The sequence below is a fragment of the Diabrotica virgifera genome, chromosome 5, assembly GCF_917563875.1.
Source record: "Diabrotica virgifera virgifera chromosome 5, PGI_DIABVI_V3a".
Classification (NCBI taxonomy): domain Eukaryota; kingdom Metazoa; phylum Arthropoda; class Insecta; order Coleoptera; family Chrysomelidae; genus Diabrotica; species Diabrotica virgifera.
The window spans coordinates 640,096-663,855 of record NC_065447.1 but is presented as its reverse complement, the minus strand read 5'-3'; the positions used below and the strand labels follow the sequence as shown (position 1 = coordinate 663,855).

Here is a 23,760-nt window from a genome sequence, read left to right as displayed (position 1 = left end):
CGAATTCAAGCAGTTGTTAGTCATATTAATAAAATACCTAAATACATTTCACACTACCGTCGGGAACAAGCAGAGGCGAAATATTTATCACCTGGTATCACTTTACAACAAATGCATGACATGTACAAGCAGGAAGAAACCAATCCCGTAAGCTTAATGTTATACAAGAACATATTCTACACGAAATTTAATTTGAAAATAAATCCATTAAAAAAAGACACCTGCAATGTTTGCTATACTTTTAAAATGAAATAGATAATGAAAAGGATGAAGAAAAAAAAAAGAGTTAAAGCAGGAACATACGAAGCATTTGCAAGTTGCAGAGGAGGCACAGAAAATGAGAAGAGATGATTTCAAGATAGCGACTGAACAAACAGATCAAGAATGTTTAAGTTTTGACTTGGAAAAAAACCCTACGGCTTCCCACAATACCTACAGGCATCGTATTTTATAAGCGTCAGTTATGGGTGTATAATGCAGGAATACACAGTGCTAAAGAAAATAGAGGATACTGCTACGTTTGGGTAGAAGGTTCAGCTGGAAGGGGCGCCCAAGAAATAGGCTCTTGCCTTATAAAACATGTTACAACTAAATTAACTCCAAAAGTCAAACATCTTACGCTTTGGTGTGATTCTTGCGGTGGGCAAAATCGAAATATTAAGTTAATACTTATGCTTAAATCAATTTTGCATGGGACACGCACAAACCTACCGGCATTACCGTAACTACGGTGCTACGTGCATTCCGTGCTACGGAAAGCATTACCGTAAAATATCTCTGTTCTGGTCATAGTTTTTTGCCCAACGACACTGATTTCAGTGATATTGAGTCGGCTCTTAAACGACAGCAAAGATTATATACCCCAAATGACTATATCGAGGTAATATTTTCTTGTAGAAAGCAGAGATCATTGGTAGTAACCCAAATGCACGTCGAAGATTTTTTAGGCGTAATAAACATTGAGAAAAAAATTACTAATCGCAAAGTGACCGAAGATAAAGAAAAAATTAATTGGTTGAAAATTAGGTCAATCAAAATAGAAAAGTCTGACCCATTTCTGCTAATGATACAACAACACGATTATTCACAACCGTATCAAAAAATTTCTATCAAAAAATCTTCTCGGGGTAGAACTGCTAACGAAGAAATCTTTAGCGATTTAATAGCACTGAGGCCTAACGGAAAGCCTATCGCTGAGGCGAAATTACAAAATTTAAAGGAAATGATGCACCTTATTCCTGCTGATGCATTGACTTTTTATCAAAATTTGCAGGGTGCCCATGTAACTGAAGATGTTGAGGGGTGAGGGGTACAATGTCAATGTTGAAAATCTAGATTTTGAAGTGGATGAAGTAGATTAATATTAAAATTTATTAAATTAATACCTTAAATATTCATATACTTAACTTCCTGTAAATAAAAATAATTTTTCTAACTTTACTGTTGTTTTTATTTAATATTGTTGGTATTAATTTCCCACTTTGCAAAATGCATAAACCTACCAATCCACAAAAATTTGCCATTTCTCTTTTTAATTTACAATTAAAATATTTAAACATGTAGAAAATACCAAAATATTTATCCACGGTCAAAAAAAAGTTACAAAGTAGCAGCAACATAGCCTACAGATTTTTTAAATCAATAAAAACTTTAAACTTGATTATCTCAGTTTGCCACTATTGAGGGTTGGTAGCTTTCTGCATAACGCCGTCCAAATAGTATTCGTATTAGTCATATTTAGAGAGATAGTTTTTTGTGTCTCCTGTAAAATTTGGATAAATGGAGTTACGCAGTTTACAGATTAGGTCGACAATAGAGTATTAGGAGTCCAGTGTAGCTTTAGCTTAATTTTTAGTTACTTTAAATTATATTTAATGCCATTTATGCACCATGCACCTATAGTGCGTTGGCGAATTATATTAAGGTCAGACGTCTGCCTTTTGCGGTATGCAAAACCTTGCCAGTGGTATTTATGCCTGTCCAGTTCTTTATATTTTGTAGCCATGGCATTTGTTTGCGACCTACTCCTCTCTATTAGTTGAGGAATTGCGTATTTTTCGCCTCTCAGGATATGGCCCAGGTGTCCAATTTTTCATATCTTGATCAAGTTAAGCAATTCAAGACTTCCTCGTTTCTCACCCTATCTGTCCATGGTATGCTGAACATTATTTGCAAGGTCCACATTTCGAAAGCCTCCACCTTAATAATGGTAGATATGTTCAATGTCTGTGTCTCCATGCCATATAACAGTATGGCCCATACATAGCACTTAACCATTCTGTAACAGATTGAAGGGAAGATTGTGGTTACAAAGTAGCGATCTAAATTTAATAAAAGCTTGTCTTGCTTGTTCGGTACGGCATTTTATTTCTTGTTGAGGATGTCATTGGTCATTCACCATCATTCCCAAGTACTTGAATGTTGTAGCATTATCTACTTGCAGTTGTACTCTAAAAAGTGCTCCCTTTCTTATTGCCATGCATTTAGTTTTTCCAGCATTTATCTTCGAGCTACATGTTTTTCCTGCGGTCTAATACATGTCTTCAATAAAGTTTCAACCATTCCATGTCCTAAAATTTCTATTCTGCCGATTCGAGAAGTAGTTTCGGAATATTGGTCATTTAGGCTATTGATTATATTCAAAATAAGATAGCTAAAAGGAACTGCAACGTTAACGGGGTTTTATTATTTCATATGGTCAATGGACATCTATATATGAAATGAAAAAACCGCGGAGTGCTACCATTTAAAGGGGTGCGTTTTTGAGAAATGGGTGAATTAATCCCTGGGCACAGGTTACATTAGGGTGAGTTCTATACACTTTTGGTGCAAACATATCTACATAAAAATTGTTCCTGGTTAAATTTTCTATCTAAATATCACTTTTTAAAGTCAATGGTACTTTTTTTTACAAAAATATATTCAAAAGAAAAAGCACAAAGAAACCCAAAAGAAAGAAATTTTGTTTTTTATCCCACAACTTTTGTCCACGAGGATATAGGTATAGACATTGCTTTACAGAAAAAAAACCTACATATATCTTCTTTAAAATGTTTAGTAGAGGTAATTAGGATTTATAGTTTTCGAAACATTATTTTTCAAAGTTCGCCACTCACAGCAATTTTGGGCAATTTTCCTTGTTATTTCGCAAATATTGTTCTGTAACTTTTTTCTACGTAACTTTAGGTATATGCAATAGTACACGTAATAGGAATAGAAATCAATTAACTTTAAAATGGTCTACTGTATAACGTTGTACGACTTTTTTTAAAGAGATTATGGTTTTTCAAGATTTTATACTTTTAACGATTTTTTACAATATAATATAAAAATAAAATAATATTATTATATAATATATTATATATTACATATAGTATATATAATATATTATATTATATATTATATAATATCTAATATAAAAAAATATTATTTTTTACATTTTTTATAATTATTTTTGAAATTCCTCATTATAACTTTTTTTTCTTGTGCATGAATATACTATATATTGCTCAATAAAGAGGGCTTACTTTCTGTTCTTTAAAATGGTGTATCATCTATATTTAAATATGTAATGGACACCGAGTGATTATTTGATATTTTTTTACCTGTATTATTTAAAATTATTTCTTTTACAAAAATTACATAAACATTAGTCTTAGAAAACATCACTTTAGTTAAAATTATTAAAACGTTGACATTTAAAAAATTTTCAAAATCAAAGTCCATCTCTTCGTTAGCATTAGCTTCAATTTCAATATCTTCCTCTGACACCTCAGTTATCTTAGAGTTTCCACAATTAGTACCGATGCACATGCACCCTTTGCAGAATATTGAACAACTAATTCCTAGGTTCCTACAACCGCAGTTTTTTGTACATCCTTTGGTACATTTACATGCTATTTTTTCAAGCAAAGCTTGTGATGCAGGAGCTTTGACAGTAAATATTGGAATTAATCGATATTTTAAAGTTTGCCCGGCGGAATCAAGTGGATCCAAAGTATTACCTATAAAAAAAAAACACACAATCACATAAAAAAGTTATAATGAGCAATTTAAAAAATAATCCTAAAATCAAAAATCGTTGCAAGTACTTATTACATTTTAAAAAAGCATATCTTATTCAAAAATAATCCTAGAATTTTTTATAATACACCATTTTAAATTAAGCAGAATAAGCTTTATTTTTTATTATAAGTATAATATATGCCTAAATATAGAAAAAAAGTTATAATGGGAAATTTAAAAAATAATCGTGAAAAATATAAAAACTCGTTAAAAGTATAAAGTCTTGAAAAAGATAACCTCTTTAAAAGAAGTCGTACAACATTATACAGTAGAACATTTTAAAGGTAATTAATTTCTATTCCTCTTACATGTACCATTGCATATGCCTAAAGTTACGTAGAAAAAAGTTACAGATCAATATTTGCGAAATAACAAGGAAAATTACCCAAAATTGCTGTGAGTGGCGAACTTTGAAAAATCATATTTCGAAAACTGTACATCCTAATGACCTCTACCAAACATCATTTTAAAGATAAAATATGTAAGTTTTTTTCTGTAAAGCAGTGTCTATACCTATATCCCCGTGGACAAAAGTTATTGGACAAAAAACAAAATTTCTTTCTTTTGGTTTTCTTTGTGCTTTGTCTTTTGAATATATTTTTATAAAAAAAGTATCTTTGACTTTAAAAAGTTATATTTAGATAGTAAATTTAACCAGGAACAATTTTTATGTAGACGTGTTTGTACCAAAAATGCATAGAACTCACCCTAATGTAACCTGTGCCCAGGGACTAATTCACCCATTTCTCAAAAACGCACCCCTTTAAATGGTAGCACTCCGCGGTTTTTTCATATATAGAGATTCATTGACCATATGAAATAATAAAACCCCGATAACGTTGTATTTCCTTTCTAGTACTAGTACTAGTACATAATCAACAGCCTAATTGTCACCTTGTCAAAATTAGATATAAAAAGCATTTTAAAAGAAATGTTAAATAAAGGTTCAGGGCGTAACTTAACTACCATTATTTGCTGCCAATAATGCTATTTCATGCATTAAAATGTAATAGGAAAGGATGGAATTAATGTCTTCTTTTTTTAGGTCAGAACGGTTCAACTCCTTTAGACCTCTTTAAATTTTATGTCGAAGATCTGAAGGCGCGGTTCCACGACGAGAAGAAAGTAATCAAAGACATTCTCAGAGAAAAAGCATTTGAAGTACAAATTGATACTACTTTCGATCAATTTGCTACTGTCATCTGCGAAGACAAGAGGTCTGCTGCGTTGGATGCTGGAAATGTGAAATTGACATACAATTCCTTCCTAGAAAAGGTAAGAAAACTCTTCAAATATTCTACCACAAAAAGCGCCAAAAATGAGCAGACTTAGATTTTTTTAAATTTCCCTAGACGCTGGGGAAAAAATAATTTTCAATCTCGCAACACAGACTCTTATGGAAGTCGCTGTTGCCAGATGTTGTGAAATGCCCAGTTTTTCAGTAGATCTAGGAATATTTTATTTTTGTGATCCTTGTGAATTGCATTATATTATTTGTTTTTTTTTATTTAGGCTGAAGTGAAAGAAAAGGAGAGACTGAAGGAAGAGAGTAAACGGATGAAGAAGTTGGAATCCAATTTGAAGGAGCTCTTGAAAGAGATGAATATTGATTTCGAATTGCCTTGGGATGAGGTTAAAGCAAAATTGGAAAAGGAGGACGAATTTTTAGCGTTTGAATCTGACAGTGAAAGACAAAGAGTCTATAGGGTAAGTATCAGTTAACATTATTAAAACTAGAAAATAATTTAAAATTTTTTGCATCCTTGTTATCTTTATTATATTTTTTCTTCCATTACTGTATTTTTTACTCTTATTTCCGCGCCACTTTTTGATTCTTTCTGCTATTTCTTGCCTGTCCTTTGCGGTTCTACCTTTTTTTTTGTTTCTAGCTTACTTTTTGTTTCTGCTTCTTCTTGTGTTGCTTATTGCTACTTCTGTATTGCATGTTTTAGCTTAATCTTATTTTTTCTTGTTTCTGTTTGGTTAATTTTGGCTTAACCTGCATTCTTCTTGCTTTATATTGTCTTTTGTTGCTTATTATTGGATCTTCTTTTATTTCATATTGCTTTATCGTGTCTTCTTTTGCTTCTTATTTCTTTTTGCAACTATTTTTATTCCTCTTGTTTTTGTTTGCCCCCGTTACTGACATTTTTTACTTTATTTCGTCTTCTTTAGCTTCTGATTTCCTTTTTACGTTACCCCGTAGTTGTTACTACTTCTTGCTTGTTCTTATTTCCTATTATTTATGTCATATCTTTTGTTTTTTAGCCTTTTATTGATATTTGTGGCTTTTGCTTCTTTTTTCTTTGTGATCTCTTCGTTTTTTTGAATTCTCTTACTTACTTATGCCTTTTGCTACTTCTTGTTTCTTTTGGATACCTGATTTTTCTCACTGATTCTTATTTTATCACGTCTTTTTGCTTTTTGATGTTTTCTCGATCGCATTCTTTACTGTTCTTGCTATATTTGGCTTTTTCTTGTCTATTAGTACATTCTCATATTTTTGTTTGCTTATTTTAATCAATTTTAACTTATTACTAATTTATTCTAGCGTATAATATTGCTTGTGTTGACTTTTTTTGCATCTTTTTTTATTATTCTAGTTTATTCTTGCTTTTATGATTTCGTACCCTTTTTTCGTTTTCTCTTTTCCTTTTCGTGCACTCTTCTTGTTTCTAGTAATTTTTTCGATTTATCTTGCTTCCCTATGCCTTTTTATTTATTTATTCATTCTTCTTGTTTGATTTTACCTTCCTTTGCTCCTTTTGGTTACTCTTGCTTTTTTGCTTTTTCTTGCTTCCCACATTAATTTTCATCCTGCTACTATGCTACTTTGCTTCTTTTTCTCTTGCTTCGTTTGTCTTTTTATGTTTAACCCATTTTTCCTCTTTCCTTTCCATCTTTTTATTTGCTTCTTGTTTCTGTTTTCTTGTTTCCTTTCCTCTTTTTGTACCTTTTTGTTTCTTGTTTTTGATTCATTACACCCTTTTCCTTAATTTCTATGCCTTTCTTTTCCTTCTTGCTCCATTACCTTCTGCTGGTTTCTTTATTTTCTTTTGTTATATCGTATTTTTACTTTCGAACCCTAAACAAATGAACAATTTAAAAATATTTGCAGGAATTTCAACATGAAATGGAGGAATCGTGCAGCCATCACCATTCCCGGTCCAAGAAGTCTAAGAAAAAGAAGAAGAAGGTGTACAAATCCTCTTCGAGCGATTCCGGTAGCGATAAACATAAGAAGTCCAAACACAAATCGAAAAGCCCTACGCCTTATTCTGAAGACAGCGCAGACGAATATCGGAAGAAGAAATCGAAGAAGAAACATAAGAGGAAAATGTCTCCTGTAAGTGAATGATCGTTAATTTATTGTATTAGTAAGAGTAAGGAAATAAAATTTTGACGAAGGTTTGTATGAGTCGATTGTAGAGATTTTTAAATTGTTTGTAATGTAGGAAACAGAGGTTGAACCTCGCAAAATGGACACAAGTCCGGTTTTATTTTTTTTTCTGGTATATCAAGGGGTGCTTATTATGAGACTAACTTTTTCTTAAAAATTTCGCCCCGGAACCCCCCTTTCACCCCTTTCAAGGGGGTAATTTGTGGTTTTTGCGAAACGTAGCCCTTCCTGTACATTTTGCAAAAAATTTATTTAATAGTAAAATGAAGAGGCCTATATTTCCTACTATTTATTTCCCAACAGCATATGTCTATCACCCACCGTTTAACGGGGGTGGCGCCCCAAATTTAACAAATTTTTAAAAAAGATGTTTTTTAAAAAAATTATTTTTTCCTAACTCTAATGAAAATTAAGAAGAAACCCTGCGGCAATTAATCACAAATAATTGGCTGATTTTTTGGTATAAGTTTCATTTAAGGCCAATTACAATTTTTTTAATTATAGGGTGTTACATTTTAAAAAAATCCCTTTTTAAACCGTCTGAACCGCCTATGCTAGAGTAAAAAAACTTTTAGCGATTATCCATGTACTGGTGTTATTTACAAATTTGTATAATGCACCCCCATATGTTCCCCGGAACCACCCCAAAAAAAGGAGAATTAATAAAGAAAATAATCAAAAATTGATTTTGGGTCACCACTGTGGCTTTAGGGTGCAAAGAAAATAAAATATGCATAGGTAATAATGTGTATCAGACAGTGTGTTCTTTTATTTTTCATAAGTACGTTATCAATAAAATGAATAGGTGACGAAAAAAAAAAAACAAAAACTGGAGCCCGCCAAAGCATTTCTGAGGTTTACGGCGCCACTGTGCCGTAACGGTTGCTTATACGAAAAAAATGTATAGGACCTTATTTGTAGAGCAAATTGTGGTCTTTAATTCTGTATAAGCGTTGTTTCAAAAAAATGCATAGGTAATGAGAAAATCGTAAAAACATGCTCTCCAAGGGATAGGGGTAGTTTCTGCAGTTTATTTTCAAGGATAGGGGTAGTTTCCGCAGGGATGTTGCAATAATCATATATTTTTATGAAAAACCCTATTGATGGAGCATATGTCAATGTGGATCAAAAAGCAAAAAAAAAAATTTTTTCAACCCTCCCTTTATTTATTTTTTTTTGGCTACAGGGGTTTTATCAAGAAATCGCTTTTAATATCCATGCATGGGTAATAGGAACATGCACAAAATGATATATAAAGCATTTTAATAAAGGGCATGGTGTGTGAAAGATTCCAAGAAAATCACTTTCTTTATTAATTCTCCTTTTTTTTGGGGTGGTCCCGGAAAAAAAATGGGGGTGCATTATAGAAATTTGTAAATAACACCAGTACATGGATAATCGCTGAAAGTTTTTTTACTCTAACATAGGCGGTTCAGGTGGTATAAAAAGGGGTTTTTTAAAATTAACACCCTGTAATTAAAAAATTTGCAATTGCCCTTAAATGAAACCTATACCAAAAAATCAGCCACTTATTTGTGATTAACTGCCGCAGGGCTTCTTCTCAATTTTCATTACAGTTAGGGAAAAATAATTTTTTTTAAAAACAGATTTTTTAAAATTTGTCATCTTTGGGGCGCCACCCCCGCGAAACGGTGGGTGATAGACATATGCTGTTGGGAAATAAATAGTAGGAAATATAGGCCTCTTCATTTTACTATTAAATAAATTTTTTGCAAAATGTACAGGAAGGGCTACGTTTCGCAAAAACCACAAATTAGGCTTTAAAGGGGTGAAAAGGGGGGTTCGGGGGCGAATTTTTTTAAGAAAAAGTTAGTCTCATAATAAGCACCCCTTGATATACCAGAAAAAAAAAATAAAACCGGACTTGTGTCCATTTATCTACTATCTCCAACTACTCAACAAGAAGTATGGGAGGTTATAAATTCACTAAAAAATTCAAATTGTTTGGATACAAATGAGCTAAACGTTTCTTTTATAAAAAATACTTGTGAAATAATTACTGATCCTTTAACACATCTCATTAATAACATTTTTTCAATCGGGATATTTCCAACTGGATTTAAATACTCCAAAATTGTTCCTGTATTTAAGAAGGGCGATCGTGATCTTGTAGACAATTATAGACCAATTTCTATCGTTTCCATATTCAGTAAAATAATAGAAAAAATTCTGAAGCAACGCATAATATCGTACTTTGAAACCAATAACTTTCTTACCAGTTCACAATATGGGTTTAGAAAGGATCGTTCCACAACTCATGCACTCTTAGATGTGATGAGTGGCATAGTGGATGGCCTGGAGAAGCATAACCAAACTGCTGTAACGTTGTGTGATCTTTCAAAGGCCTTCGACTGTGTTTCTCATGAAATTTTACTAAAAAAACTGCACTTTTACGGCATCAGAGGTACTCCTCTAGAACTAATTAAATCTTATCTAAGTGATAGATACCAAGCAGTCAGATACGGAAATTGTCTCTCTGAATTTAAGCATGTTAAGCATGGAGTTCCACAAGGTTCTGTTTTGGGCCCTCTATTATTTATTATATATGTTAATGACTTGCCCAATTTTATGGCTCCATGTAAAACAGTACTATTTGCAGATGACACTACTTTTATTTTTTCTGACAGAAATCGTTCTCTTTTAGAAACTAATTCTAGGAACATAAATTCAAATGCCCAATCATGGTTCGCAGCAAATAAACTTAGACTAAATGACACCAAAACTCAAAATTTATTTATTTCAACTCATCCATTCGATGCTCATGTGGAAAAAAATACTGTAAAATTGCTGGGCATGACAATTGACAACACACTGACTTGGTATAACCATATTGACCATCTCAAAGGCAAACTTTCCAGTACTTTATTTTTACTTAGACAACTAAAACTTGTTACAAGTGTTGATACCTTAAGAACAATTTATTTTTCTCTCTTCCATTCGTTTTTAAGCTATGGCGTTATTTTGTGGGGAAACTCTTGCAATGCACTAACAATATTTAAATTGCAAAAAAAAGCAATTAGAATAATTGCAAAAGTTGGTTACTTGGAATCTTGCAAACCATTATTTATTAAATATAAAATAATGCCCTTGCCAACACTATGGCTATACAATGTTCTCGTGGAAACACACAAAACTGCAGATACTTTAGTTAAACAGTCTGACTTGCATAATTACAGCACAAGAGGTGCAAATAATATCAGAACAGTCAAATCTCGTTTGAGTAAATCACAAAAAAACTCAATTGATTTTAACATATATAATGTCCTACCTATAGATTTTAAAAACCTTACAATCAATAAATTTAAAGTCATTCTGAAAAAATATCTACTGAGATTTGCTTTTTACTCTGTTAGTGAATATTTCGATCATTTTAGAGCAGTATCATGGACATGAATATTACTCACTATGTTTTCTGATGTCATATTTTGTAAATGTGCGTGAATGTAATTATATTTCTATATGTTATATTGTATATATGTACACATTATCTCATGTATTTTATATATATATATCAAATTGACTTGCTACAATTCAAAAAATTTTTTTTGTAAACGTAGTCAATAAATTTTTGAATCTTTTGAATCTTCATTTTGCAAGGTTCAACCTCTGTTTCCTACACTATTGAGCGATTTTACTGAATTAACATGTGCTATTTAAAGTAGGACATTTTTGACAATTTTTCAAAATTATTACAAGAGAGTAGGAAGTATGGTACCTGAGAAGTAAATATCTAGTCTTCAAGAATGTATTCTAAACAAAATCTTAAACAAGTTGTCCTAATAAATGGACGTTGTACAAATTTAGAAGATTGTGAAGAAGTAAAAATGAAGATTGTTCGGAAGACACTGAAGATTAGAGTGGCTTTCGTACTTGTCGTTCTTGTATATGTGTTCTGTCTAAAACAATCAATAGAAAAGCCATTAGAACACAATATGGTATTTATTGATCTTCAACATGCATATGATAGTCTCCCATTATTAAGTTCTGGCAGGTGCTAGAAGGACAAGATTTACATTAATGCTGTGAGGGAGAGAAAGATTAGACAAAAAGTCACAAAAAAGATAGAACTGACCAAAGGACTTTGCCAAGGCTGCTGCATTGCACCTACGCTCTTTAATATTTATTTGGAGGGGGTTTTGGATATTTGGAAAAGAGAATGTGAACCTATGGGTGTTAAAATTGGAGATCATAAAATGTACGGATTGAATTTTGCGGATGAACAAGTAATACTTGTAGAAGATGAAGATGATATCCAGTACATGTTGCTAAAAATAGATGAAGAATATTACTAAGTGTTGTTTATCAATTAATGTATCAAAAACAGTGTATGTAGTAGAGGGGGGTGAAGGAAGGCACTTAGAACTTAGAGATATGCAAGTCAAAAATATTGATAGTTATACATATCTAGGTGTAAGCATTACAAATGATCGGAATACAAAAGAAATAGCTACTAGAATTGGTCAAGGTAATTCAGCAATATCTCAACTGAATAGTATATGTACTCTGGAATAACCAGATTACTTGAAACACAAAAATTAGTATATACAAAAGCATCTTAGAAAGTATTGCTGTATATTGTTCTGTGACCACCTCCTAACGCGACAGTTCGTAACCGGACAATTGGTAACGGACAACTCGTAACAGCGACAGTTCGTAACGGCGACACTTCGTAACGGCGACAGTTCGTAACTATACAAATTCGTAACGGACAATTCGTAACGTCCAAATTGAATTATTCTGTTTATTTTTGTTAACGTCGAAACTAACTGTTATTACAGTTACAATTGAAATTATGTTTATCAATTTAACGAAATAGTAGGTACCTGGATAATCATATTTAACACATTTTACATTTTGTGTTTCAGAATATATTAAAAGTCTTTAAACACATATAAACTTTAAATATTTAAATACATACAAACTTTTAAAAATATGTTTAAAAGTTTATCCCTCTTATTGTTCCTTAAATTTGCATATACCTACTTAGACAAAGGAATAATGAAGTAATTCGTGAAATCTTTAAGCCAACAACCGTCTTTAGACATTCCTAACTTATTAAGTAAACATTTTTCTAAGTAAAGTATTTTATTTAAATAATTTTTATTTGCGTGTTTAAATACTTTTTTTACAACCGTGTTAAAAATTCAATTTTTAGCACTTCATAGGAGCGTTAAAAATGCTACTTTAAAGCACTAGCGCTTTAAAAATTTTAAGGCACTGCAGTTAAAAGTGAATTGTCAAATTGTGAAACGTCAAAATTTTTATATATTTCATTTATTAATATTAATATTAATAGTACAACTTGCGCAATTTAAAAAAGGTGGTTTAAAAGGTTTTTTAAAATTTAATTCAAACTATATTATTGCATTTTTAACACGTTTGTAGAAAAATCAAGTTTATGTAACAGTATAATATTTTCGCTAAGAATTTTTAGACATTCCCCTCGAGTGTAGACAACCAGTTCTACCTTTTACGGGTCATAGGTTTCATGGTTTCAGCAATTCGCCGCCGCCTACGAAAAGTATAACTCCGAAAAATGCCGCTAAGAGTAGAACTTTCAATGAACGCCGCGAAAAATATTATTTTCGATTATATGATCGTGAACATTATAATTCCTAATAAAGTGTTAGCGAAAAAAATGATTTTTTGAGGAGTATCGGCAAAAAACATCATTTCTGTTTGTGGGTTCACGAAAATTATAATTAGTAAACAGTTCTCAGAAATAATTGTTTTCGTCGGCAAAAACAGAAACAGAAAGGGAAATAATTGTTTTCGTCGGCATCTATTATGAACTAAATCTTTTCATTATAAATATTTTGGGAGTTATAATCTTCGCGGACACGCATATAAAAAAAAATGTAATCGCCGATGCTTATCAAAGAGTTATTATTTTCACCGGAAATATATCAGGAATCACATTAATCATAGGTACCAGCGAATTAACAAAAATATTGTATTTTATAAATTTATAACGTTTGTAGAAAAAATATTGTATGATATACGTGTTAAAAAGTACATTTTAAGGCACTCATGTGAGTTGCAGAATTCGCTTCGCTCATTCTGCAAACTTTCACATGCGTGCCTTAAAATTGTACTTTTAACACTTATATCATAAATAACTATTATTACATTCTGAAACACAAAATATGAAATGCCGTAAAATGTTTATCCTGATACTGATTCGTTAAATTGATAAACATAATTTCATTTATAATTGTAATATTCAGTTTCGACGTTAACAAAAATAAACAGAATAATTCAATTTGGACGTTACGAATTGTCCGTTACGAAATTGTATAGTTACCAACTGTCGCCGTTACGAAGTGTCGCCGTTACGAACTGTCGCTGTTACGAATTGTCCGGTTACGAACTGCCGCGTTACGAGATGTCATGGAACCATATTGTTCAGAGCTTTGGATAATAAATAAAAGCAATGAAAAAGGCTGAAATGGTATAGTATGACCATATCGAAAGAATGAATGATCAATGATGGTCAAAGAGAATGTTACAGTGGATCCCCACCAGTCACAAGAAAAAGGAAACACCAAGAAGTACCAATACCACATACTAAAAAGGGTACTAATTTCTTAATGAACGGCAAGAGAAGGTATAGTAAACGTAGATTGGACACTGGAAAACCAATTCTTGCACTATGATAAGGAAAATGATGTTACAAGACTTGAGTAAATTCAGGTCGTGCAGTCATTGAATCGTAAAATAGGTTTTTACCTCCGAAATTTTTTACTATAAACCGATTTACATGAGGCATGCCGAAGCATTTACATAGGCTTATCTTACTTATCCTTAACTTCAAAACTGATGTTGACCCGAACTCCGTTTTTAATTTTTAAGGGGTGAAAACAACCCCTTAATGGAAAAATTGACATTGAGCCATTTTATCGCCAGAAAACGTGTTTAATAATAAAGAGTGACATTGTGAAGTGTTTTCTAACACAATAACCTCATGTTAAACTCATTTTCATCCCCTACGAAAACCGTACAACCCTTGCAAACAACCCCTAAATCGAAAAAATGTACAAAAAATTAATTTAGTATGACATAAAAATGTTTAAATATAGAGGGAATGATATTTTATGTTCTCTGTCTTAATTATGATATTGTTAACCCCCTTTCAACACTTAAAAACAACCCCTAAATAGAAAAAAAATTACAAAAAATTAATTTGGTTTGACAAGCAGACTTAAATATAGAGTGAATAAGATTTTACGTTCTGTATCTTAATTATTTAATTGTTAACCCCTTTCAACCCTTAAAATCAACCCCTCGATTAAAAATTGTATAAAAAATGTCTTCTATAAAGTAGAAGAAAATACGATTAGTTTTTGGGCCATAACTACTTCAATTTTCAAGCTATCACAGCTTTTAAATAACCGTTTTGAAGGTAATTAAAAGAGCTACCACTTTTTTCATCATAAGATGTAGTGAAAAACCTTTTATTTTGAAACGGCAAAGGGTCAAAGGGCTCGAGAGAGACTGCTGTGGTTGCGCTACCGCGCGCTCTTTAATCAATCATATCTTCGTCAATTTTTGTGTGATAGGAAAAACAAACAAACCAAAATTTTTGTCAAAAAAAAAACCTATTTTTTTATTCTTACACTTTTTTACGTATCTTTCATTATTTTTGAGATATTAATGAAAAAAAGGTGGGTTTTTAAAAATTCGGAAATTTTTTTTAAATTGTGATTTTTTCACAAAATATGTGTTCTAAAGCAGCGAAACTGCTAGAATCTTTCAAATTCTTTGTATTAAAGTTTCTAGAGGGAATACGATTAATTTTAATTTTGGTGGAAATGGCACTTATGAAATCCATTGATTTAAAAAAAAAACATTAGATGTTCCTCTTTTTTTCATTACAGCTCACTCATTTTACGTACAAAAGACTTTTAACAGTGCACATTTTAAAGCTTATTTTAAGCACTATAAAATCCTTTCTCTAGTATGCATACAATTTATTCGTTCTCCGCTAGATGGCATCGAATACATCGATTAAATCTCACACAAAATAAAAAACCGCTTTGATCTTCAATATCTCGCTTAATATTGCACTTAGAACACTCTTTAAAAAACCAATTTGTTCATTTTTTTACCTGCTACAATTTTGTTCATTATAATATTATCGTTAAAATGCATATTTTTGGAGATATTTGCAAAAAAACTGTTGAAAATCGTGAGAAAATTCTGAATTTTCAATTGCCAATAACTTGAAAAGTATTGGGTTTTTGAAAAAACTTTATACAACCTTTTTTGCTTAAAATTAGGTCTTCTATCAATATCTGAGGTTATTTTGAAAAAAAAAAAATTCCACCACCGAAAAGGGGTGGCAACCATCCCCAGGGTGAAAACGGAGTTCGGGACAATATCACTTTTGAAGTTAAAGGTAGGATAAGTCTAATTCCAAAATTTCATGTAAATCGGTTCATAGTAAAAAAATTCTGACTACTAAAGGAATAGATTTGGCACTTGTGGAATACAGATAGATAAATTTGTTTTGATAAATTATTTAGATAAAATTATTTATGTACATATTGATGTGTTCGTTATGATATTTTATCTTTTACAGATTTAAAGGTTTCTTAAGTGGGAAGTCTACTGTGACAAGGGACAAAACAGGCCGATTTTCCGGATTTTTTTTTCTAACAAAATATGATTCATACATTAAATTAAATTAAACCGTCCTTTTTATTATATAATCAGTACATATTTGAAAAAAAAATTTCAAGTCGAAATATTCAAAATTTCCGTCGTGTCACTCCTTCAAGCGCAGGTCCGTTTTGTTTAGGTGCCCAAAACGGTGTACATGAAATCTCACGTCTGGGTGATCTGAAACAAAAAACAAAATATGGTTATCATCTACATAGTATTGACTCTCGTCTGACAGAAGATTTTGTCGATAAAAATTTTTGGCGCCGAAAAAAAAATTCTTGAAATTATTTTCTATTTTTTTGTCCAAATTTGATGTTATTATTGTTTATATCAATTAAACAAAAAACGATATCAAAAAAATTCTCCGTTAGACGAGAGTCAATACTATGTAGATGATAACCATATTTTGTTTCAGATCACCCAGATGTGAGATTTCATGTACACCGTTTGGGCACCTAAAAAAACGGACCTGCGCTTGAAGGAGTGCCACGACGGCCATTTTGAATATTTCGACTTGAAATTTTTTTTACAAATACTGAATATATAATAAAAATGACGGTTTAATTTAATTTAATGTATGAGTATTAAATCGGCCTGTTTTTTCCCTTACTGGGAATTACTGGTTGTTTACTGTTGTCACAGTAAACAAAACAATGTAATACAATTTTGTAGCACCCATAATTCAATGAATTTTTCTAATTTTGATTTAGTCTCGAAGTAAAACCTTCAAGAAAGAATAGTTGTTAAAATCGAAGAAGAAAATCACTTGTAACTTAAAGTAGCACTTAGTAACAGTAGCGGTAGGCAGCTAGAGCTAATGGATTTTTTTTGAACTTCTACAGAACACCCCGCCAGAAAAGTACGTTGGGAGGGGCGAGTCCGAAGGAAGGAGGGGTGAGATGAGCGAGACGGAACTAGAGAAACAGAGGGCGCTGCTGTTGGCCAAACTAAACAACGAGAGCGATTGACGTAAGCGGAGTTAGTGGGTTTGACACGTTGACAGCGTTACGGACATGGCGGTCTTTGACTTAACTAAAGTCAGAGGACGAAATAGTTGTCAGTGATTCATTTCGAAGTTAGTGTATCATTACTGAATTTGTGGAGAAAGTGAAGTAATTTCAGTGTCGTGTAAAATTATACTATAATTTATTTTAGTATTTTTATAATTATAGTATATTTAAGTAAGCAATAAGTAACATTTCATGCAACAATTTCCTGACAACTATTTCGTTCTTTGAGATATAATCAACTATTCTAAATGGGAAATAAGCCAAAATTTAACTAAAAAAAAAAAAATGTGTGTGTACTTTGTACGCACGTAAAAAGTTATACTTCTATTACATATATGATTTCAACGAAATAAATATACTTTCAACAGGTTATTTGTATTTGAAGATTAAACTAATTTTTACATACTACTTTCCAAAAATGTGTGTTAAAACAATACTAAAATAAAAAAAAAAAAGTTAGATAACACACGGATTCGAACCAGGGACCTCTCGATCTCCGGTCGAACGCACTACCACGGAGCTAAACTCCCTTTGCTTTGACAGCTTACAAGATTTCTCATACATACTGACAAATTTAATAGACCAAGTGAGGTATAAAAATACTTTAATATTTAAAGAAAATATACTTATTATTATTATAAAATATTTTATTCCCGAGGAAGACAAATAAAAAGCACAAAAATTATATAAATAATACATTTACTAAAAACACTAATATATTCTTTTAATGACTTATTTGCGCTGATACAGATACTATCTTTAAAGATTAGCAACGAACTACATACTGTCTGTCTACGCATGCGCCAGGGAAGTATAAAATTTCACCCTCAATCGTAAAGAAGTATAACCTCAAAAATGATTTTATTAACGTTTCGACGTCTACATCGGATGTCGTTGTCAAAATACAAAATATTAATAAATTAAACAAAAATGTTGTTGCTTAGTAAAAAATTCTTCTAAAAATTTAATTTAATCTGACTCATTTATATCGGCAATTCAGACATATATTATACAGACTTTAAAATGATATTTCCAATATTTATGAGTTGCGTTCCTGGAACTCTACTAAAAGATAGTTCATTCGATTACATGAAATCAGCCCAACTCAAGAATATCCGTCACAAAATAATCATTTTTTTAATTAAATTGTGGCTTATTTCTCATTTAGAATAGTTGATTACAAAAATGCCACAAGGAAATAGCTTCAGAACAACTTTGAGATATGTTGCCTATCCAGAGGGATACGTCATTAATTATTTATTTGCATTAAATTCCTCCAAGAATAAATTGTATACAGAGTAAGTTTTATTATATGGAACGCATCAATTATCTCGGAAACAGCTTGCACGATTTTTATAGGTTTCAGTGAGTAAGGAGCCGTCCATTAATCACGTGAGGCTCGAAAGGGGGGAAGGGTCTACAAAAAATCACGAAATGTCACAATACACGTGATATAGGGGGTCCTAAACCTTACAATGTATCACCAAGGGGAAAGGGGAGGTTAAAAAATGCCAAAAAAACATCACGTGATTAATGGACGGTCCCTAAGGGTCTTGTGATGCGGTCGATATTGTGGTGGTATTTACATTGTTGTCAGATCTTCCGTTTTTCTGGAAATAAAATTTCTAATTTCAAATGAAACACCCTGTATATTTTTTGTGTTTTGAAGTCCTTAAGAAATACTGATTATTTTTCATGTTGTGTTCCCTATACCTAAATGCCATCACTCCAGAGTTATTGCTACATTTATTTAAACAATTTTTTTAAACCAGTTGTAAAAATCGGCAAAAACAATTTTTTCGGCCCGGACAGATATATATTATTTTAGGATTATATTATATATCATTTGAAAAAAAGGTCTGTTTTAATTTTGGTCTACTAAAGTTGATCGTTTTCGGGTTATAAACAATTTAAAACGAAAAGAAAGAAAAATGATGCTCATAAAAAAACTTAAATAAAAGTATTATTTTTGAAATTGCGAAGAGCCTAAATTCAAATTCAAATCTTCTATCAACTCTTGAAAAGAATTTTTGGCATGCTTAATTGTAAAACATTGTTTCTATATTAATAAAGAACAATCTTTTAAAATGAAATAAGCCCAAAATATTTATAGGGAACTGATTGGATAAGGTTTGAACTTGAATTTAGGTACTTGGACTTAGACTTTAGGTACTAGAAATAATTAAAAAAAAACCTAAAATAATATCTGCCCTGGTCGAAATTTTTTTTATTTATTTTATGTGAAATAAATGTTTAAAGTGTAGCAATAACTTCGAAATTATGGCATTTAGATATAAGGAACATTACATGAAAAATAGTCAGTATTTCATCTGAAATAAGAAAGTTTATTAGATTTCCAGAAAAACGGAAGATCTGACAACAGTGTAAATACCACCATAATATCGGCCGCATCGGAGGACATTTACTCACTCTAGAAAAGTGTATCTTAAGGTACAACATTAGAAGAGTATTGTATAAAGTTTTCATGTAATAATATTAAAAAATAAGCCGCTGATTTGAATACACCGCCTCATAAAGGGTGTTTTGTGGCGAGGATCATGACTAATAACTGGATCATCTGAAATCAAAAAATCAAAAAGATTTTGTTAGCTAATGAGCTTCTCTAGGTCCTGAAGTGGATAATGTTCGTTTATATTGATTTTTGAATTTGTGGAATAATTTAGAAGTTGAAACAAAGAAAAAAATGATTTTTTTTTGCTCGAAAATGTTATATGTATATTCTAAATAAAATGTTATATATTATACTGCCGAAGACCTGTAACGCAGTCAAAGTGTCAAATAACGTTTTATCGCACGACAGTGATTTTACTTTGTTTAATCATATTACGGACAATACATTTAGGTATTTTAATTTTATAAACTTACATTATATGCAATAAAGTGTATGATTTTCTGAAGTTTTCGTCGTTTTATATTTTTTAATTTTTTATCTGTAACACCTTTATATAGCAGATCTAACAAAGTAGCTAGGACTTGTATAATAGTTAACACATTCGCTTCCACTTATCGCCAAAAGGCGTTTTGTGTGTGTGAGTCAGGGGCCATTGTCACCAAAAGGCGTTCACAAATTGTGGAAATAAACAAGCTCTTCTGCCATTCAGCTCTACGCTTAATTACGTCTTGTTTTGCAGGCATCTCTACTAATGTTCATACATATACATTCGTCAGAATGTATATGTGGCACGAATAGTGAGTAACTAATAAATAGGTGTCAGCGAATGTGTTAATGAAATATGTACAACTAACCAATTCGTTGAAATACCACCGGTGTAGAACAGAAGCCTTAAGGCTGATTTATCTTACGACAGGACGTGGACGGCACGGCTGTCTTACGGGGTGCGTTGAAGAATCGAGTGATATGAAAAGTATTGACTAGTTTATAGTACAACGGAACGGGGCGACAAGGGGGCGTTCGCCGTCTATTGTTCTAGTGCACGTCCCGTCGTAAGATAAAGCAGCATTTACTGAGAGGGAAAAAAGGCTTCTGTTAGACAAGAACCGTCCTTATTTATTCTCAAAACAAATCAGTACAAAAAAAAATTAATTTTGATGAACAATTTACATCTATGTCTCTAAACTCGAGTTGGGACGAGAACAGCAGGAATCTAATCCACTATGATTTGGTACATAAGTTCACTAACTTTGAAAACGTTGTTTTTTCAAACGACGAAGACCAACGCAGGAGAACATTTACGATAAATTTTGAACGTTATTGTAAAATGTTACTGTTTTGGCCTCATTAAATTTATTTCATTCGAAGTACCTGGCCTATTTTCTTGCCCAGATATTGTACTAAATTTTTTGTTTTCTCTTTAATTACCTTTCGTTAGTACTAACTAGTCGTGGTCGTCAGTAAGTAAGAACAAATTGAATTGTTAAGTCGTTTCCTGTAGTTATCAAGTGTCGCCAAAAAACGCCGGTTTCAGTTATAGTAAAAAATAAATTAACCCTTTCTCCCTCCTTCCTTCACCTTACTAATAACTGAAGACTTCTCGACCTACCAGTTAAAATAAGGTAAGAATTTTTTTGTTATTATTTCCATACAGTCCGCTTTAAATTCGATTGCATAATAGACCAGCATAGCCCAATCGCCACCCCATAAGTTTGGCCTTCTAGCCGGATCGTCTTGAATCAATTTCGTTGTTGCTTTGCCGGTTCAAGATCTGATCTATCGTATTTTTCGCATTGGATAAATTTATTTAAAATTATAATTGTAATCGGTATAGTATATTTGTCGTGTTAAAATCTAATTAAATCGTAGTGTACCCTTTTTTTGTCGTGTATCGAAAAACCTTGTTCTTCGGTCGACTATAGTTGGAACATTGAATTCGTGTTTTTGCTTCTGAACCCATCGCTTAGTGAAATCGATTTTGATTAAGTAAATATATTTGATTTGGATATTTTGCAAACCTAAAAATAATTTGTTTGGATTTAGTTTAATAAAATTTTAGTAATTGTTGAAAAAATATATACACCTAACTACTATTCTTGACATATTTTGGGTTTTGTTCCATTTTATTTCTTCATCATTGATAATTTTTTGAAAGAATTTCAATATTTATTATTAAACATGCCTAAAAGTCAAAACGAACTAAAATTGGAGCGATTATGCTCTAAACGTGAAACTATCTTTCGTAGGGCTCAATTATGTTACGATGCCGGGTCGGCCTTAGAAAAAGATCCAGAAAATGCCTCAAAAATGCGTAACTTTGCAGTTAGATATAGTACTTTCGAAAAAACTCTATCAGAATATGAGGAAATTGTTCAAGATATCGTTATATTAAAACAAGAGATGGAGCCAGATGCTGGCGTTGCATACCATACGCATTTAGATGCATTTTATGATCTCTACTCCAATATTGAATATTTAGCTTCATTATTAATAAATAAACCTGCTGTTTTGAGTAATAATCCCAATAGTACTAATAATTCTACTATTAAAATGCCCAAATTTGAATTAGTTAAGTTTGATGGTGAAGATATATCTCTGTGGCCTGTTTTCTATGAAAATTTCAAACAATTTGTTCATAACAAAATAGAATATCCCAAGTCCGATAAGCTACAGTATTTGTTGAGTTGTATTTCCGGGAAAGCCTTGAAAAGCTGTAGCTCAATAGAACCCATTCCTAATAATTATGACATTATTTGGAATATGCTTGTTGAAAGATATAATGATAAAAAATATTTGTTTAATCTCTATATGGATCGAATTGTTAATTTTCGCGGTTTGCAATCTAATAATCCATCATATTTGGAAATATTTTTGGAAAAGTTTGATACTAATGTTTCTGCACTAAAACGATTAAATCTCGATAATTTAGATGATCATATTTTAACTTATTTAGCTATGTTAAAATTACCACAAGATACCATAGATTCATTTGATTTAATAAGAAATAATAATGATTTACCCGCTTATGATGATTTATTGAAATTTTTACGCCAACGTAGTAAATCTCTTATTAAAAATGATAGATCAAGGAATTCCAAAAATAATTTTTCGTTTCAAAAACCGAACAAATCGTTTCATTTGCAAGAACAGAATACGTATTCCTCCATAGATTGTGTTGTTTGTAAAAAAGGCCCACATTTAATTAAAGACTGTAAGCACTTTTTAGGGCTACCATTTGAATCCAGATTTAAATTAGTGAAGGAAAATAATTTATGTTTAAATTGTTTTTCTTCAAAGCATCGAGTATCCAATTGTCCGTCAAAATTTTCTTGTGTTGTGTGCAAAGCTAGGCACCATTCCAAGTTGCATAAGCCAAATACTACTCGGCCTAATGAGAATGTTCCATTTCCCTCCACTAGTACTGAGCCTACCTCTGGTTCTTCTGATAATCCTTCTAGTTTACATGTCCGCCATTCTAAAAATATCCCAAATGAATCAGAATCGAGTTCTGTTAGTCTGTTTGGGACAATAATGGTTAAAGTTGTTGATAAATGGGGTAGTGCTCACAAGGTTAGATTTTTGTTAGATAGTGGTTCTTCTGCTAATTTTCTTACTTTTGATTGTTCCCGAAAATTAGGCCTAAGTTATTCGAAATTAAATTTGACAGTTTCTGGTATAGGAGGATCAACCACCCCGATAGTAGGTAAAACCAACATTGTTATCTTTTCCCATTTTGATAAAAAAATACAATATCCTATAGAAGTGTTGCTTATAGACACAATCTCTAATAAGTTGCCAGATCAACCAGTTGACAAAGACTGTATTAACAGTATAGAACACTTGAAATTAGCTGACCCGAATTTCTTTTTTCCTGGCAAGATAGATGGTATTTTAGGCTTATCTGTCTTTTCAAATATCATTGGTTGTAATAGAGTGTCATGCGAAGATTCTCTATCAGCTATTGAGACTAGTTTAGGTTATGTAGTCATGGGCTCAGCTGCACCAAATTTTGAAAAAATCCACACATATTTGTCTTTCGTCTGTAACCCTTTGTTGAATTTAGATTCCTTGGTCGAAAGAATGTATGAATTAGAGGATTTGCCCACTGTTACTAATAGTTCATCAGAAGATGAAATTTGTGAAAATTCATTTTTAGAAAATGTATGTAGAGATGCAGATGGTAGATA

The 23,760-nt window shown here is 31.7% G+C and overlaps 2 protein-coding genes across 3 annotated transcripts in view; one reads left to right on the top strand and one right to left on the bottom strand.

Moving 5' to 3' along the window:
* Positions 1-20,078, top strand: part of LOC114333762 (pre-mRNA-processing factor 40 homolog A) — a 38,543-nt gene extending 18,465 nt beyond the window's left edge. For both annotated transcript variants that reach the window (XM_028283773.2, XM_028283758.2), the window contains exons 9-12: positions 5,111-5,340; positions 5,578-5,772; positions 7,184-7,411; positions 16,993-20,078. In XM_028283773.2, the coding sequence (XP_028139574.1) occupies positions 5,111-5,340; positions 5,578-5,772; positions 7,184-7,411; positions 16,993-17,118 (779 nt within the window). In that variant the 3' untranslated portion in view covers positions 17,119-20,078. The remainder of the gene's footprint in view (positions 1-5,110; positions 5,341-5,577; positions 5,773-7,183; positions 7,412-16,992) is intronic.
* The window catches only part of LOC114333736 (dihydropyrimidine dehydrogenase [NADP(+)]-like), a 66,320-nt gene that overhangs the window by 36,619 nt on the left and 5,941 nt on the right, over positions 1-23,760 (bottom strand). The gene's annotated exons all lie outside the window — the stretch shown is intronic.